This window comes from Numida meleagris, chromosome 17, assembly GCF_002078875.1.
Source record: "Numida meleagris isolate 19003 breed g44 Domestic line chromosome 17, NumMel1.0, whole genome shotgun sequence".
NCBI classification, from domain to species: Eukaryota; Metazoa; Chordata; class Aves; order Galliformes; family Numididae; genus Numida; species Numida meleagris.
In genome coordinates, this window is record NC_034425.1 from 1,412,272 (window position 1) to 1,429,315 (window position 17,044).

Here is a 17,044-nt window from a genome sequence, read left to right on the forward strand (position 1 = left end):
AGGGCACAAGCTTTCAAAAGGCCTGAGGTTCAGCTTGTGTACAGCTTTGTGCCAAATTTTCAGGGTTTCATGCGAATGTAGCCACCTCGCAAGCCACAGGAGCTTGCACTTGCACTGGTACAGAGCAGGGCAGCTGTACTAGGAAAGCAAAACAACAGCACCAGTGCAGCTGGGAAGGATACTGGTGCAGATCCTGAGCTGTGCAGCATGCATAGAGAAGCCAAAGCAACAGGACAGCCCTGCCATCCCGAGCAGAGGTGGCTGTGCAAGGACTGTCCCCAGGCCAGGGCTCCCCTGCAGCCAGGACAGGCACGAACTGCCTGGGCTCATTTTCCTATTTACAAATGAGGTGCCAGGGCAGGAAGAAACGTTCAGCCCTCAAGTAAGGTGCAAGGTTTGACTGAACCAGTGAGGCCTGCACTGTTGCACTGGAGTGGGCATGCTCCTGTCCTGCTTTGGGCTGGTGGCTCAAGACTTTGCCTTCCCTGCCTGTTTGTCCCCAGATCTGCACCCCTGTTTGGGGATAACCAGCACACGATGCCTGCAGACCCTCATCTGTGGCTGTGGAAATGCCACAAACATTCTTCCCCTCCCTTTCCGCAGCTCAGCTCTGCTCTCCAGCTCTTCTCCCCAGTGACCACCACGACTTTTGGGATGCTGACTGCTGCAACTCTGCTGCAGCAAAAGTAGCACGGGACAGTGGAAATGCTAGAGCAAGGCCAGCAGTGCCTGCACTTACACAGTGGAGCTCTGGTAGTTCTTCACAGGCAGCCCCTGCTCCGTCCTCACCAACCTCTGGAAGGAAATCCCTGGGGGACAGAGCAGAGGACATAAGCGATGGGGGTACCACAGGCTGCCCTGCCCCAGGTGCTGTCTCCTAAAATGTCCTGACCCGGCTGAGCTGTAGCAGGAACAGCAGCAGCAAAAGTCCTTATGGACACAAAGCACAACTAGAGAGCAAGGGGAATGAGCCCAGGAGCAAGGGAGCAGTGGCAGAGGAACCAGAAGAGTGGGAAGGGGGAGCAGCTCCATCTCCAGCCCCTTAAGCCCCACTATTGCTGACGTGGATTACACCGGTGATAATTCAGCAGCCTCTGCCCCTTGCTTTATCCCTCCAGTCCAGGATGTCCCTTATGGGCAGCAGGTCACAGCCACTATCCCTCCTGCAGGGACAGAGCCCACTATGGCCCCAGTAGGACTGAGTCCAGCACGGGCAGCCCATGTCCCCAAGCTGCCTTCCCTGGGACTGTCCCCATGGTGCCATCAGGATGACATCTGCTGGGCCTGGAGCTGCAGTCCTCGTGAATGGGAGACAACAGCAAAGCCCATCCCACCCCTAAACAGCAGAAGGGGCATAGTGGGTAAGATCTTATGACATCAACAAGATCTAGCACCCTTAGCACCTTGGGCAGCCACATCCCAACCCCAGCTGCTGCTTGACAGACCCAGAGCAGCACTGATGGCACACACAGCCCCCTCAGCTTACAGCCACGTTCACCACTCCTGCAGAGACATCAGCCCCAGCTTGCAGATAAAAGCTATTGCATTCTTGGCAAATATTGACGGCAGCTTGTTCTCAGTTAATATTTACCCCATCTCAATCAAAACTGTTGCTTCAGCCTCATGCCAGGTCACAGAGGCTGTGAGGTCCTGGGCAGCGTTTCAGCAGAGGACGCATTTTCACTGTTCTTGGCTGCTCTGGGGCAGAGGTCACGGTGAGGGGCACCCAGCCCCACACACCAGCAGCTCCCATCAGCTGCTTTGTGCAGTGGTGGGGGAATCCCATTTGTTTGTAGGAGGGGAAAAGCCCTTGGATCAAAGTCCCCAGCTCTGCAGCCCCGGGCACCGGTGACAGTAATGACAAAAGCAGAAGATAGCGACAACCCCAGTGCCGGGGCTTTCCCAGCAGTCTTTACAGCAGGGCCCCAAGTGATGTCACAGCAGTAAGTGACCAGAGAGGAGCTGGGAAGCCCACAGCTGCAGCATGGGACAAGCATCCCCATGACCACATCAGCCCTGCTGCTCCGAGCTGGAGGGCAGGCGCTGTGTGATGGCCCGGGCACACCTCCCCTTGTGGCTGGGGTCTCCTCTGAGACTTGCAAAGGGGATTTTAATGGTGGGCATCCATCCCTATCTTCCCTAGGCTCATTAAAAGATTAACAATGTGCCCCTCAGGGCTTCGCATGGATGGAGACTTTGCATTTCACATTCCATCTCCAAACCAGCTGACTGTATCAGGGACACAGGGAGGTACCACCAGGCCTAGCTGCAGCCCCCATCCCCTTCCAAGCCTTCCCCAGCCCTGCTAACAGCAGATCACGGCCCTGCACAAGACAAAACGGGGGCTGAAATCTGCTCTGTGCAATGACAGCTCTCCATGAGCCACGGAAAGATGGGGAGATTAGGAGAAAGGGCTTTTGAGAAATAATTGGAAGAGCTGCTCCATTGGGAACAACAGGATATCAGCAAAGAGTCCCTAATTAACTGGGGCGCTGCTGCTGCTGCCGTTAGACATGCCCAAAGCCGGATCACAAGGCAGCATCCCCACTGCAGGGACACAGCTGGGGAGTTCCTCAGCCCTATGGAAACTCCACCCCAGGGCAGGCTCAGAGCCTCCCACCACCTTGATGCCAATGAATGGACCCACTGTTAGCACCCCGCAGTGCCACAGAGCACCTTGAGAAAAGGCCGTGGCTCAGCAGAAGCCACTGGCATGCGCTTTGCCATGCAAAAGATCCAGCAGGCTGAGAGGCAGCCAGGAAATAGTTACAGTCCATGCACATCCACACCAGCCCTGGGCCGAGATCGGATGCTCCCACTACTTTGCCCACAAGGCAGCCCCTCAAAAAACCATCCCCCAAATCCTGCCGTGCTCCTCCAGAGAAACCTGGTTGCACTCTGCATGCATCGGGGGCTTTTTGCTCACTCAGGGAAGCAGGACCGGTGTCACACGAGAGCCCGTGGCAGGGCAGGAGCGCTCACCTGGCGCCTTGAGCTCGTCACTGATGAAGGTGAGCAGCTCACGGAATACATCACAGTAGGGCACGGGCCAGGTGAGGAAGCTGTGGTAGATGCTGGCAGCTTTCAGGAGCAGCTCAGAGTCCGGCGGGATGTGGGGAGCCTGCAGGGATGGGGAGAGCTGGTGAGGAAGGAAGCAAGGACCTGGGGCTGGAGCCCTGCCTAAAGCCCAGGGGGTTACGGGATGGGAGGAGGAGGAGCGGATGGGGTCAGGGCTCACCCCGTGACATCCCATCCTCTTCCAAGGAAGAGCCAAAGCACCTCGCTGGGCACAGCTGCAAAGCAGCTTCCTCCCCTGCGCCTCCCCAGGCTCCGGCTTACATGCCACTGCCTATATATAAATTCCCTTTCAACAGCCACAGATCCATGCAGATGAATCGCATTGAGGTCTGCGCTTTTGCAAGACCTGGCAGCAATGATTTCCTCGGGATAATGATGCATTGTGCTAATAATAATAATAATAAAAAAATACTTCCTGTGAATGCTCTGCTCCTTTTCATTAGCATTGTCTGCGCGTTTTGCCCGACTCTAAAGTGTAATGAAAAGAATTTGCCATCTCTGCAGAGAGAGACCGTCTCCCTTTCTGATTGACCCATCTTTAAATACCAAGATTAAAAACACCAAAGTGTATTTTTTTCATCTCTCGCAGCTTGTGCAGCGGTTGCTTGCTCTTGATCCCTGCAGAATCCTATGGGATCTTTTCAGAGGGGATCAAAGCAGAGCGGGGCCTTGCAGATGGCAGGTACCGGGGGCTGGGGAATGCTGCGTGCAGCAGACTTACATAGAGGACAGCATAGTAGAAAAGCAGGGCCAGGGGCATCACCAGGTCGTAGTCACACTTCTCCTGCACCTGTAGGAAATAGCACAAGGGAGAAGGATGAGCATTACCACAAGGGTGCCAGAGGACCCCCCGTGAGTGCATCTGAGCCCCATCAATCCACACCATCATGCTACCATCCCCAGCAGGTGGGGACAGCTCATCTCTGTGGGACATTGACCCCTAAGGCACCCACAGAAGCAGCAGGCAGAGCAGCACCTGCTGCCTTTATCCTTGAGAAGCTGCATCCATCCGAGCTCCTGACCCTCTGATGCTCTCTATCCTTGCAGAGTTGCATGAAATTTTATGGAAGCAGCCCAAAGCAGGCAGCCCAGCCCTGCACAGGGATTGCAAATTGCAAAGCATAGTGCAAAGCATGCATTTTTGTCCCAACCTCAGCCAGCAGGATTATTTCAACAAGGGACATAGTGAGGGCTCAAGAACAGGCTTGCAGACACTGCCTCCCTTTGTTTGCAAGCATGGTACAAAATGCAAGAAACCTTTACGTACAGCCTAACATAATACAGCGTCATTGTAACGAGATCAATCCCAGCCACTGGAAACAATTTGTCAATTAAACAGAATAGCAGTAATCATGTTAATGTATTAACGAGGCAGCCTTTCTCCCCTCAGAAATGAAAGACAGCATTTACCCCATTACGTGAACCCCAGGCTTCCTCCCACATCAAGGCATTCCCCCCAGTCCTCCCTCCTGCAGCCCCAGGCAGCCCCGAGCTCTCCCACACAATGGGGCACAGCAGCCGATACAATCAGCCCCACTGATGCTTCCCCTCCTTGTTTCTCTTGACCACACCACGCTGGGCAGTTCAGACCTGCCCCAGTTCCATCCCTGTCTCTGCAGGAAGCCGGGCAGAGCCTCAGCAGTCTCCCTACCCATCACTTTGGAGCTGCTGGACCAGCGTTGCCCACCCTGAGCTCCCACGGGGTTTGAACACAACCCTGAATCGCCCACCAGGACCTGCAAAGTTCCTCTCCAAAGCCAGCAGCCCCCACTCACCTCTCTGGTCTTGCCGAGGATTTTCTCCACCAGGATGAGGTAGTTGCCAGCATCCCTGCTCACCAGCTCCTGCAGGCTCCAGCAGTTCAGGCACAGCCCTGCTGCAAGGGAGACAGAGCACGGTGACCAAATGGTGCTCACAGGAGGGACGAGCATCAGGGAGGGGTCAGGGGGAGGTGTTTGATGCCAGGGTCATATTGCTACAGGGGAAAAAATAATTACACCCTAATTCCGAGCTCCCCAAATAGCACTTGTCACAGCAGCATCACTTTTTACCAAGCATCTCAGTGCTCTTCTTGCAGCCCAGTGCACCAAAGGCAAAACTAAGGTCCCTGCCACGCGCACCCCAGCCCCTCCAGTTGCATTACAGCCAAGGGGTGATGCTCACCCCCTGAACAGCTTCCCCGGGCCCTGCAGGTGCATGGACAGGGCTCAGAGCAGCGTTGCTGCTGTGGTGAACACATCAGCATCACTGTTAAGCCTGCCTGGTGTTTACTTCACCTCCTCAGCGCCTCCAAACCGTCATAAAATATAAGAAAACCCATCCAGATTAGCCAGATATGGAAAGAGAAGTGCAGAAGGAGTTGCAGTTCCCTATGTCCCCCACGGACAGGCGCAGGGACACCCATGATTTTCCAGGCTTCATGCTTTGTTTGTTGCTGAATGAACAGGGTAGGAGCTGTTCCCTGTTGCAAAGTTCCCCCACTGCCATGCAGCATTTTATTTTCCACGGATCAGTGTTCTCCAGCACAACCTTTTGTTGTGGCACCTGATCAGCAAGGGCATAGCCATAATGACCAGCAATTCAGCTCTGAGTTTTCCTTTGAAACTCTTTTATAAGTCAGCACAATGCCACAAAGCCATGGGGCTTCTCTGCTCTGGAGGACCCCAGCAGAACAAACAACTCAATGCTGTCCTGGAGCACAGCATCCTCCAGGGAAACACCAGCACCCGAGAGATGCAACGTGTCCAGCAGGAGCGGCCAGAGCTGCTGGGAGCTTTGCTGACCTCAGCAAGAAGCAAAGCCCTGAAACACAGCTCCAGCTGCTTTGCACCCAAAATGCCCAGCACGGTGGAGCTGAGCAGTGCAGCACCAGCCAAGGAGCAAGCAGCTTCCTGCGCGAACACAGCTGTGAGCACAAAGGGCAGAGCGAGGTGAGAGCCCTTTCCTTCCTCTCACTGCTGGCACAGAGGAGGAAGCAGCTCAGGCAGAGAGGTACTGGGAAGCTTCCCTGGAGATGTGCTGGGCTGAATGCACAGAGAGTGAGCTGGGAGCAGGGGAAAGCAGCAGGGACAAGAGCAGGGCTGGAGGGAAGCACCGTGCCAACACAGCGCAGGGCTGGGAACTCTGGCCCATTTCTGCGTGTTCTACAGGAAATCTGAGCTATAGCACAAGGATGCAGCAAGGTTGAGTTAACATCGCTCCGAGCAGAGGAATTCCTGTTAGACTCAGCCACAGCAAGGCGCTGGGATGAGCCACAGCAAAGCAAACCGTGCTGGGAGGCAGCAGGCTGCAGGGGCTGGGCTCCTGAATTTGGCAACGCAGTGGTAACCAAAAACACACCAAAACAGCTGCGTCCTTGCTAAAAATATTCTCCAGCACAAAAAGCGGCTCGGAAATCCTGCACACAATAAACAAAGACTGCAGCAGAGCACCATCAGGCATCGGTCAGGACGCTGGGTGGGAATTCCCTTTTGTCTGTGCACGGTCCTGGTCACAAATATCTCCTTCCCAAGCACTGGGGGCAGAGTTCATCCCTGTATCCAGAAAAATGAAGGCTCTTTGAGCACTGAAGGTGATGCTCTTCACATGCACAGGTCAGGAGCGAGAGCCCCAGGTGACATGAATAGCGCATGAGCCATCTGCTCTGCGAGTGTCAGCTCCACCTCTCAGCAGCAGGTGCCCCGTGGGCAGCCAGGACGCAGCTGGGCACTGCGGCGGCACCAGGGCGCCTTTATGAACTGCAGAGCAGCACTGGGTTTATGAGCAGGACAGGGACAGGCTGCAGCCAGGTGGGAAACCGCATCCAGAAATTTATTTGCAGCTGCTTGTCTGTCTCAGCGCAGCCCAGCAAATGGACGAGGGGAGGCTGTGCTCTGAGGGCACACTGAAAGCTCAAACTAGACAGTCCTGCACATTGCACGTGCTCTTCGATTCACCCAGAAGCACACTGCTTGCTATGAGATGCAAGGAAGGCCGGGGCTTTGCAGGGAGGGTGCAGCTTGCGGGCACCCTTGTGTGTTCCCGGAGCCTTGCTCCCCATCATCTCCTTTTCAGGGGAGCTGTGCAAGCACTGCTGGGGGGAGATAGGAATATCCACCCATAGGAAGTGCTGCGAGCAGAGACCCAGGAGGCTTCGATGGCTGCCGAGTTCTGGCCCCGTGGGCGGCCTGGGAAGGATGAGGCTCAGTGAGCAGCACCGCGAGCCGCCTCCTCCCGCTGCTCCTTCCTGACCTCGGCGGCTGCGGCTGCCGCTTCCCCTGCGCTGCTGCTGGTAGAGGGGGCGAGCGTCAAATCGGAACCAGCAAAATAAATGCATCAATAAATAGATAAAGAGGGAAAGAAGAACCTTCGCCCACTCAGCCCCAGCGCTCAGGGCGAGCATCCCGGTGCCATCAGAAGCGATGCAGCTGGAGGGGGAGAAAAGCAGAAATTTCCATTTCTTCCCTCCCCCCAGACCGACTCGTGCCCTTTCTATCAGAATAAGGTGAATTTCTGCAAGGGGCTGCCCAGAGGGAGAGCAGAATTGCAGCACCTGGAGGACGCAAGTGGATTCGAGATGCCTGGAGCGTGGCCCTGCAGTCACAGCGGGGAAGGGGGGGTTCTGATGAAAGCTCCCTGGGCTGCACCACAGTCCAACCTGCAGCCCCATTTCCAGGCTCAGAGCCACGTGAGCGAGGCCTCGCAGCATCTCCTGCACTGGGCCCAGCCAGGGGCTGGGGAAAGCAGCAATCCCAGCCAGAAAACACAGTAGAGATCAGCTCCAGGGTTACAACCTGTGAGGCTGATATGCCCGCACTGAGAGCTGGGAGTAGGTCACTGCTTTGTTACTAAACTGGAGCACCCTGACACCACACTTCTGGTCGTTCCCCATGCTGATATTCAGATGGCTGCATTCAAGCAGTGCTTTAAGCCACCCTTCATTAGAGCTGAGCACACCAACCTGAGCCCCACTATTGTATCATCAGATGTTCCTCTGGCTCTCCCAATGACCTCCATCCTTCCTCACCAGCATCCTACATCCTTCTTGCTACCAAGCAGCCCCACAACAGAGACACAGCATCCACCTCTCCCTGGGACCTCTGGGGCACTGGGCTGCCCTACAGCCTCTCCAGCATCTCCCCACCCACTGAGCCCCTCAGTGCCCATCCTCCTGCAGCCCTCACACAGCTCTGCTTCCCCCAGCAGCCAGACCCACTCCTCCACCAAACACTCTGTTCCACTGCCCACTGTCCACTGCAATACATCACTTTGCTTCCTGTGGCACACCGGGAGTTTACTCTCACCCCCAGCAATGAGGAGGAAGGCAATCACACTGTGCCCAAATGCATCTCCACAAGGGAAAGAACATCATATTTTCTTGCACTTTTCTACTTGATTCCTCCCATAAATGCTACAGTTCAGGAAGGACATTGAATTTAGGCCCCTGAGCCCACCACGGGCCCTGGGACATAAATCTGCAATGCCAAAGCACTCTCACTTCTGCCCTTTGCTGATTCCACAAACCTCAGCAACTCAGTCACTCACGCGGGCGAAAACGTCACATCGGAAGTGATTATTCATCTGCTCCAGAGCAACCTCCTGCAAAGTTACTGTGCAAAAATAAAACCTCAAATAATTTAAAACTGAACGAAGCCCCAGCAGTGCTCCAGCCCAAGGAGCTGCAATATGGAACATGTTATTTTGGTGTATTGCACTGGGAAAAAGGAGGGGGGAGCAAGTAAACTGGGAAATAAAAGTGATATAAGAAGTTGAAAATGAGAAAGGAGAAGGATGCTGCCCAGCTAAGAATGAGACAGAGATTCAAGGAACACAGGAGGAAGAGAGCCCTGCCATAAATAGCAGCGCGGCTCTGACACGGGGCAGCCATAATAAAACTGGTGTTTGCTGCACAACAAAGGCAGGAGAACATGCAAAAATTCCCCCTCTGTTTTTGAAAATAAATAGGACATGTTACATTATGCTCTGTTTTCCCTAAACCACCTTACTGCAATAACAAAGTACTTCCAATTCCGACCGCAAGTGGGTAGGACGTGAAGCAGCAGCTCTTCCAAAGGAAAGGTTTTAAAACATTTTTGATGGGAAAAAAAGCAGCTGAGATCCTCCCAGGAATGCCAGGTCCCCCTGCCAAGCCCCACTAAACCCACGCAGAGCAGAGTGAGAGCAGGCAGAGAGATGGGGGGAAACCATGAGACATGAGGAATCACTGGGCAGCACCGCTGCGCCCGGCACAGCCCCCCTCCACCCACAGCCCCCGTCGGCCTTATCTTTGCTAATGAGCTGGAAACATTACAAAGTCGTTTTTAAAAGGCTACATCATGCAGCCACCAGCGCCGAGGGGCTGGGATTAGTGAGTGACACGGGAACTGATGAATTGTAATGACGGGAAGAGGTGAGCTCTGCCCCGGCAGACGCATTCCTCCGGGCACGGCCACGCTTCCAGGAACCAGGGATGTAGGTCACACTCTGGGGACTGGTGCCCAGAATGCGTGGAGGCCCAAAGGGCCCTGGGTGCTGGTGATAACTGCATGAAGCAGGCCCTGCAGTGACGCTGCAGCCCTGGAGCCTGCATTGCTCCAGTGGGTCCGGCCCTCGGTGTAGGACAGGAGATGGTTTGCAACTCCTTCTTGACTCACAAGTCAGTGGAAAAGCAGAGGGGGTCTGCAGAAGAATTGCACAGACAAAAAGAAACCTGGACGTGACAGCCCCCTGCATTCATTTCTTTCATCCCCAGGTGGATACAGGAACGATTGAATGGCAGTCTAGAAGAGCAGATATGAGGAAGAGCGGTCAGAATGTAGCATATAAGAATGACTTCTGCTCGTTGCTGCTCTTCCCTCACCTTTGCCACCCTGAATCCTGTCCCAGTGCTCTGAATGAGGCTCCCATCTTTATGGCCACCACAGTATCTGAGCCAGATTCAAGCAGCCGATAACAATATCTCGATGGTTGCTTCTGACAATGCAGCAGGGATACACCCAGAGGTTCTGAGGGGCACCAAGGCACGGTATTCCTGGCTCATTACACAAAGGAGTGAGCAAAGAACCCTCCTCTTGCCAGCTTGTGCATGGGCACCTGGCAAAACACATGGCTCCTCCGCTCAGGGTGCATCTCTGTATGACCTAACCTGACTTGTTCAGCAGCTCAGTACATCTTCCTACTGCTGTAAGAAACTCAGGAAGGTGGACTGGGTTGGATCCCACCTCTTTGGAAGGGAGAAAAGGCCACCCAGCCCCCCAGGAGCACCAGCAGGTCTGTCCTGTCCAGGTAGGTCAGCAACAAGAGGGTAAAGCACGCAGACACAAAGGCTGTCAGGGGGCTCATGATCAACAGGTCACCTACCAGCCCATCTGCTGGAGACAGCATCTCTGCTAAGCCCGTGCAGACATCTCTCCAGTGCGTGGTAGATCCTGTCCTCTGTGCACGTGGTGTGCTGCATTTTAATTCATCTCCTAAGGAAAGAGGAAGAAGAAGGTTAGCTCTTAGCTGAGAGCAAAGAAGACAGCACGGTGATGCTTCTGTAGCACAGACAAGATGCTCCTGGTAAAACCTCCCCATTACTGCCTCCTGGCACCTTCCCCAACCCCAAAGCCAGTGACCTCTTCTCTCCCAGTCCTTCCCAACCATCACAAAGAAAAGGAGGTGCACGCAGACATTACCAACCATGAGGGGCTGTAGAACCAAGGCACCCACCCCGACCCACTGCAGTCATATCTGCTGCCTCACTGCTTCCGTCTGTGGGATAGATCGAGTCTCACTTACATCTTCGTGGGTTAGCCTCCATCAGAGATAACACTGCGGGAGCTTACAGCTGCAGCACCTTGCAGGGGAAAAGCAATGGCAGACCCCAAGATTCCACTGCTTGCATTATGCATGGATCATCCTTGGTGCCTCCAGCACCATCCCCTTGGTGCTGTGAAGGCAACGTGGAGAGAATGCCATGCAGCCCTGTGGCAATGCTGGAAAATACCGATGGGATCTCAGCCCCAGCATCTACAGGCATTGTGAAACTGTGGATTGTGTGCCTGGCTGTGTCCCTTTCACAACATGCTGCTGTCTCAGCTCTCCCCCACGGCTCAGGTGCCAGCCCAGACCTCAGAGACTGCACTGGGGACATGAGGATTTTATCCCACCCATTCCACATGCTGAGATGTCAGGAAAACAAAAGCCACTTGCCCAGAAGCTCTCCATAGATCTGCTCTGACTCTGAGCAAAGAGGTGCCCAGGGCAGAGTCCCTCATCCCCTGCAGTGCCAGCCCTGCTGTCCCCAGAGACCTCGGGACAGTCACCTCCCTGCTCCCAGCACACAGAGAAAGGTTGGACTCTTGTCTTTTGGGCAGGACTCTTGCCTTTTGGTTAGAGGTGACACAAGTGCATGAAAATATTCCAGGAAAAGGAAATAAAACTTGCCAATATTACAAAAGACAACTGTCAATGAGACCCTTGCTTACAGCCTGGCCAGCACACTCATACATTTCCCAAAGCTACCCCAAAACGTTTGACATTCTCCCGTTTGGTCAACGCTCGATGCTCAGCAGCTCAGCAGCCACCTCCCCACCAGCAGGAGCAACAGCTGAGGGATCTCAGCACAGGGCCTCCCAGTCTGCCCAGTGCTGGCTGCTGGAGGAGCCGCTTCCACCCGCTCGATTCCCAGCGATCCCCCAGAAAGGCCCCACCACCCCCATCCCTCAGCTCCGAGCAGGGGAAAGTGAAGCCACCAGGAAGCACCGACCTGCTGCACGGGAGATCTCTCCTTTGCCCTGAGAATGCTCCCAGGCTCCTGCCTCGCCTGCCGCTGCCGCAGCCCGTTATTACATCTTGTAAAGTTTTGCACATCCACGGTGTGAGGAACGCCCGCGAAGCGCTCTGCCGCGGTGCCGGGGACTGAATGAGAGCGGAGCTGCACGGCACCTTAGTCATGACTTGTGGTGAAAGCAGTGACTAAGAGCACGGCGTGACTCACGAGCACCGTTCCAGCGCCCGGCTCACAGAAATACACCTCCTGCACGTCAGCTTGCTCCAGAGCACAGCTCGGCTCTCGGAGGGGAGAGGTGATGAGGTGAGCCCTGCACCAGCCCAGCCGCCCCTTCCCGATGCCTCAGCGCAGAGCAGGCAGGGAACGTAAGGACAAAAGATGACAAAGATTTTATCATTAAGTTCTAAACCAGAGAAAACACAGAGCCTTTGTTTTCTTCTCCCTGGTGTGCTATGGACCACACAAGGATCTAAGCCACGGGGTGCTTACAGAGGCATCTTTCATGGGAGAGCACTCCGTGTCCACCGCAAGCAAGAGGGAACTTTTCAACCTCTTCTGCTGTTTATTCCCCAAACTCTCCCTTCCTTTCCACCCACACTGAGCAAAATGACACGAGGCAGGGGACAGTTCTGGACGTAATCGGACTTCCCACAGAGCTGGGAGAAAACTAGGGTTAAGGTCAAGGGTTCCGATCGATGGGAGAGTGGGTAAGCATTGATAAGAGAAAAAAAACAAGAACAGAAATCTGTCCTGTCCCTCCTCCTCCATCTGGACTCCCAGCAGCCGAGCTGGTGGATCTTGGCCCTCCCTGCAGGCCGGCTGGTCGGTGCGAGGTGCTTGGAAGGGATGGCACAGACGCTGCGAGGTGCAAGCTGTGGTCACGTTTTGCATCATGCCCGGGGTGCCCCAAAACCCTCGTCACCAAGGCTGGTGGTCACCTGGCTCACGTCTAAGCAGAGCAGCACATTGCAGAAGCGGTGGGTTTCCCTGCCTTCTTGCTCCGTGCTCACGGGTTGGACCCCAGCCCTACAACATCAGCTATGGGAATTCAAGCCCTGGATGTCCCTAAGATGACAGTGCTTTCCCTTCTCCAGCAGTAACAGTGCACACTGTGCAAGCCATGTCGTCACCGCTTGAGAGATAGAGAAGTAAATGCTTGGAAATGTTAAGCAGTTTTTCTGCTGTACTTGTGGCACTGCTGGGAGGAGGAGGCAAACCTTCAGCTCTCCTCATCCTCCATAACATCCCCCTGCAACATCAGTAGTCCGAAGGGGTTAGAATTCTTCACAGAAGTCAGTTAGACCTCATCCACTTGGAGCCCTCTCTGCCTCCCACAGCCCAGCCCATACACGTGGCTGCTTAGCAGACAAACATCTGCTCCTCAATGCCCATGGAAACACCTCCTTCTCCATCACTGCCCCAGAGCAGGGGGCAGGAGGAACAGACACAGACCAAGAGCAGAACCAGGAACTATGGCGTGGATCTGGGCACAGGACCTCGGGACAAGAGAACAGTTTGCTCCGTCAGCCTTGCGTCACACCGGCAACATTACTGCTGTGACAACACTGAAGCCCTCTGGTTTCCTTCGGAACACAGCATTCTTGAAAGCAGCTTGCTTCATGGCTTTGTCCTGCTTTGGACAAATGGTCAACAGTTTGGGCAATGTCACAAGCACAGGGCGAAGGATCCTGAGGTGTTTGTGAAATTGTCGCAGCAACCCAAATGGATGCAAGAGGTTTCCAAGTGAGATTGCTTCCACTGTGTGTCACAGTTAAAAATGAGCAGATCAATCATGTTCTTCCTGTTAATCAGCACTGCATAGGTAAACATTCACCCCTTGGCAGAAAGAGGGGATTTGCTGATTGTTGTTCTTTGTGTTTCAGTTGTTGCCCTGCTTTGAGGCAGAAAGTTTGCCAAAATCCTGATTTTTCAAAGCATATGAAAAAAATAATTCCATTTATCTATGGATTCTCCTGCCGGCCTATGAAGCCTGAGGCCACAGAGGGCCCTCAGGCACTCACAGCTCCATGACACACGTTTTCCACTCAGCTGGGACAGGCTGTGGTAACCCTGCCTGCCTTTGCTGCCCTCAAACTTTTCCTTTTCTCAGCTTTCCTCCAGCTCTGGGTTAGAGCAAAGGAGACCTGAGGCCCTTGGTGCCCAAGTGCTGCTGCCCCTCTGCATACAGCAGCCAAGCCAAGGAGATGAGCGAGGCCACCAGCAGCTCCCACGTGGTGGGGACAGGGCAGGTGTGAGAGTGACTTGGGAAGGCACACAGCTGCTTGGGAGATGCACCTTATTGCATTAAGGTCCATATGAGCCCTAACTCCGTCATCCAAAGAACCTCCCTCATTTCCTTCCGTTGTGGTGGAGCCCAGGACGCCACTATTAGATGGGAACAGAAGGAGAATGTTCAAAGACTAATTCCAGTGTTGGTCTTGCCAAGGAGTGAAGAGAATTAGACCACCTCCTGTGGGGACACCGGGCACTGCCGACCCCAGCAGACCCCTGCCTGCCCACCCCAATGCTCTTGGAAGCACCACCGCAGCCAGCGTCCTGCTGGCTCCCAGCCACCTCCCCAAAGAGGAGAAATGCAGGCAGCCACCAAATAAGTTGAGATCTCCCCTTCCACAAGAGCAAATCCAGTGGCAGCAAAGGACCTGGCTGGAAGTCCTCCACCTTCCTGCAAGGAAACCTGAACCGGGAAGCACGGCCCCGCTCTGCCAGAGAAAGCCCCTGGGTCCCTTCACAGAGGGATAACTCCCTTTCCTGCCCTGATTGCTTTGAGGCCACTAGCCGAGCATCCCAAGCAGGAAACAGGAAGGAAAAACAAGTGCTTGACCCACAGGAGCAGCTCATGAACACGCTGCCCAGGTCCACGGACAGTGGCAGTGAGTGGAAGGACAGACGTGGGTTGCCTCGCAAAGATGCTGACCCATGGGTTAACACAGTGAGGGACCTCAGCACTTGGCTTGCTGCTGCAGCAGGGCTTAGGGCACCAGGGACAAAAGGGCAACAATTTTGATGAGGATAAAGGAAAAAGGAGCTTGGGCTGATGCTGCAATAGAAGGAAAACCACTCAATTGTGAATTAAAGCAGCTGGGTTCCAAGCAGAGCTATTTTTTGGGAAAGGCCATATCCCTCAAGCAACGCTTCAGCTTGCTGCCTCCTTGGAGGGTGCAGCAGGAGCAGAGCTGCACGGCAGCCCTGGGAGCTGCATCCCCAGTGCAGCACAGCAGCTGGTGTACGCGTGGTATCTGCTCCACCAACAAAAATGTCTGCTTTTCTTAGATTACATTGAGCTCTTGGTTTTAACTATCCTTAGCTTGCAAGATTTTATTGCCACTTCTACAGCATGCACAGGAACCAAAGATAGAAGCTCAGAGCAGAGAGAGGGAGCAGCTGGAGGAAGTCTTTGTAGAAATCAGGGCAAAGAGGGGAGGAACCTGCGAGTTTTAAGATTCAGACTTCAACCATCATGTATTTACTGCTCAAGCGAGCACTGTGCATCAAAGTGCAACAAGATGAAGGCGATAAGATGCTTGTTCAAACTGCACAAAGGCAGCAAGCATATCAGAAGATCCAGGAGGCAACTGGTTTGACAAACATCCTTTTAGGGTGCTTGCAAAGGACAGCGTACCATGCAAACACCCCGGCACCACATTATTTCCTTACAGAGCCACGGGTTCCTGTCCCGCTGAGCAAGCATGAAAGCTGCTTTTACCCCAAGTAGTAACAGTGCTTCGTGCCACAGCGGGGACCATGACTGACCTTCGCTCCTTGGGCTGCAAATCCTCACCTCCAGGGAGCCTCGACAGCAGAGAAGCAATGTAAGGGCAGTGAAGCCGTGGTACACACTGCCCATAGAAGCTGTGGATGCCTCACTCCTGGAGGTGCCCAAGGCTGGGCAGCCAGCCAAGAGGGTTGGGATTGGATGGGTTTAGGGTCCCTTCTAACCCAAACCATTCTGTGATGCTATGACTTGGAGAATCTTTTCCAAAAACTGGCTGACAACACCCAATCCAAGCCCTTACTGAACCCTGGCGCAGAAGAACCAACAAAACCAACCACTGATGAAGCCACAGAGGGCAAACACAAGTGAGATCTGCTTGGGTGTCAGCACCCACATCCCTGCAAACCACCCACACGCCCACCCACTGCATGTTGGCTTGCCCAGAGTACCACCTCTACTGTTGCCAAATAAAAGAACAGGCTTGAGAATGAGCCCTACAACTGAAAAAACTGCCATTGGATTACTTGAGAAGTGCACTCTACAGGACTGCCCCCTCTCCTCATCCGTGAAGCACAGAACTGAACTACTCAGAGCAACCTACAAACATGAATCACACCAAGGTCCCCGTGAAGCAAGGAGCTGAATTACTTCGGGCAGACGACAAATGTGAATCACACCAAGGCCCCCATGATGCTATCTGCTGTACTTACACATTGCGAAAGACAACCAACAGGCAAACAAAAAAAAAACAACAGGAAAAAGGATGTACTGCTATCCCCTCCCTCCTTTTCAGGGCTGGAAAGGCACGCTGAGGGGTGACCAAATGCAACTGGGGCCACTGATGTGAATGCTTGCTGCCATCGGGGTACCAGAGAATGAACCAGAGCAGAAACAGCTTCAAGGAGCAATGCAGGCTCAGGGGTTTGGTGGTGAGGAAGTAGGATGCATGAAGCAACACACACCAAGGAGAAAAATCTAGATGAAGTGGCACACTTGTGATAGAGACATTGAGATCAAGGGAGTTTTTGAGACAACCAAAACCACATAAAGATGAAATTGCTATTGTGTTAAACAAGCAACACAGGAAAACATGGACACATGGGGTGTGCAGAACTACAGCCAGGAATAAGCATCCACCCATCACCAGCAAACCCCACCTATGAGGTTTCCAGCTACTGGGACGTATCTCCCTTGGGAAGGACAGGACAGTGCTGAGGGAGCCCATCAGCATCTGGAACAGTCCATGTCTGAAGGGCAGTGCTGTCCTGCTGAGCTGCAAGGGCTCATTTCCATCAGCAGTCATGAGAACTGGAAAGCTTACTAAGACATAGAGCTCACCCCTTGCTCTCACTGTGCCTGAGAGCAGGGCTGAACAAGAGACTCCCACCACAGACAGGGAAAGCACCTAACGTGCAACAGTGGTTTCAGAGACATTTCAATATTAAAGGGCACCTTCAGAAGGTAGCTAAGCAGATCTGGAC

At 53.9% G+C, this 17,044-nt stretch overlaps 1 protein-coding gene across 6 annotated transcripts in view; it reads right to left on the reverse strand.

Moving 5' to 3' along the window:
* Nucleotides 1-17,044, reverse strand: part of PIK3R5 (phosphoinositide-3-kinase regulatory subunit 5) — a 50,586-nt gene that overhangs the window by 12,243 nt on the left and 21,299 nt on the right. For 4 of the 6 annotated variants that reach the window (XM_021414710.1, XM_021414712.1, XM_021414707.1 and 1 more), the window contains exons 2-6: nt 10,417-10,526; nt 4,854-4,954; nt 3,800-3,868; nt 2,983-3,121; nt 740-809 (exon numbers count right to left, since the gene is read on the reverse strand). In XM_021414710.1, coding sequence (XP_021270385.1) covers nt 740-809; nt 2,983-3,121; nt 3,800-3,868; nt 4,854-4,954; nt 10,417-10,513 — 476 coding nt within the window. In that variant the 5' untranslated portion in view covers nt 10,514-10,526. Of the gene's footprint in view, nt 1-739; nt 810-2,982; nt 3,122-3,799; nt 3,869-4,853; nt 4,955-10,416; nt 10,527-11,806; nt 16,588-17,044 lie in introns of those variants that run through there. The other 2 variants (XM_021414711.1, XM_021414713.1) reach the window with 2 other exon arrangements.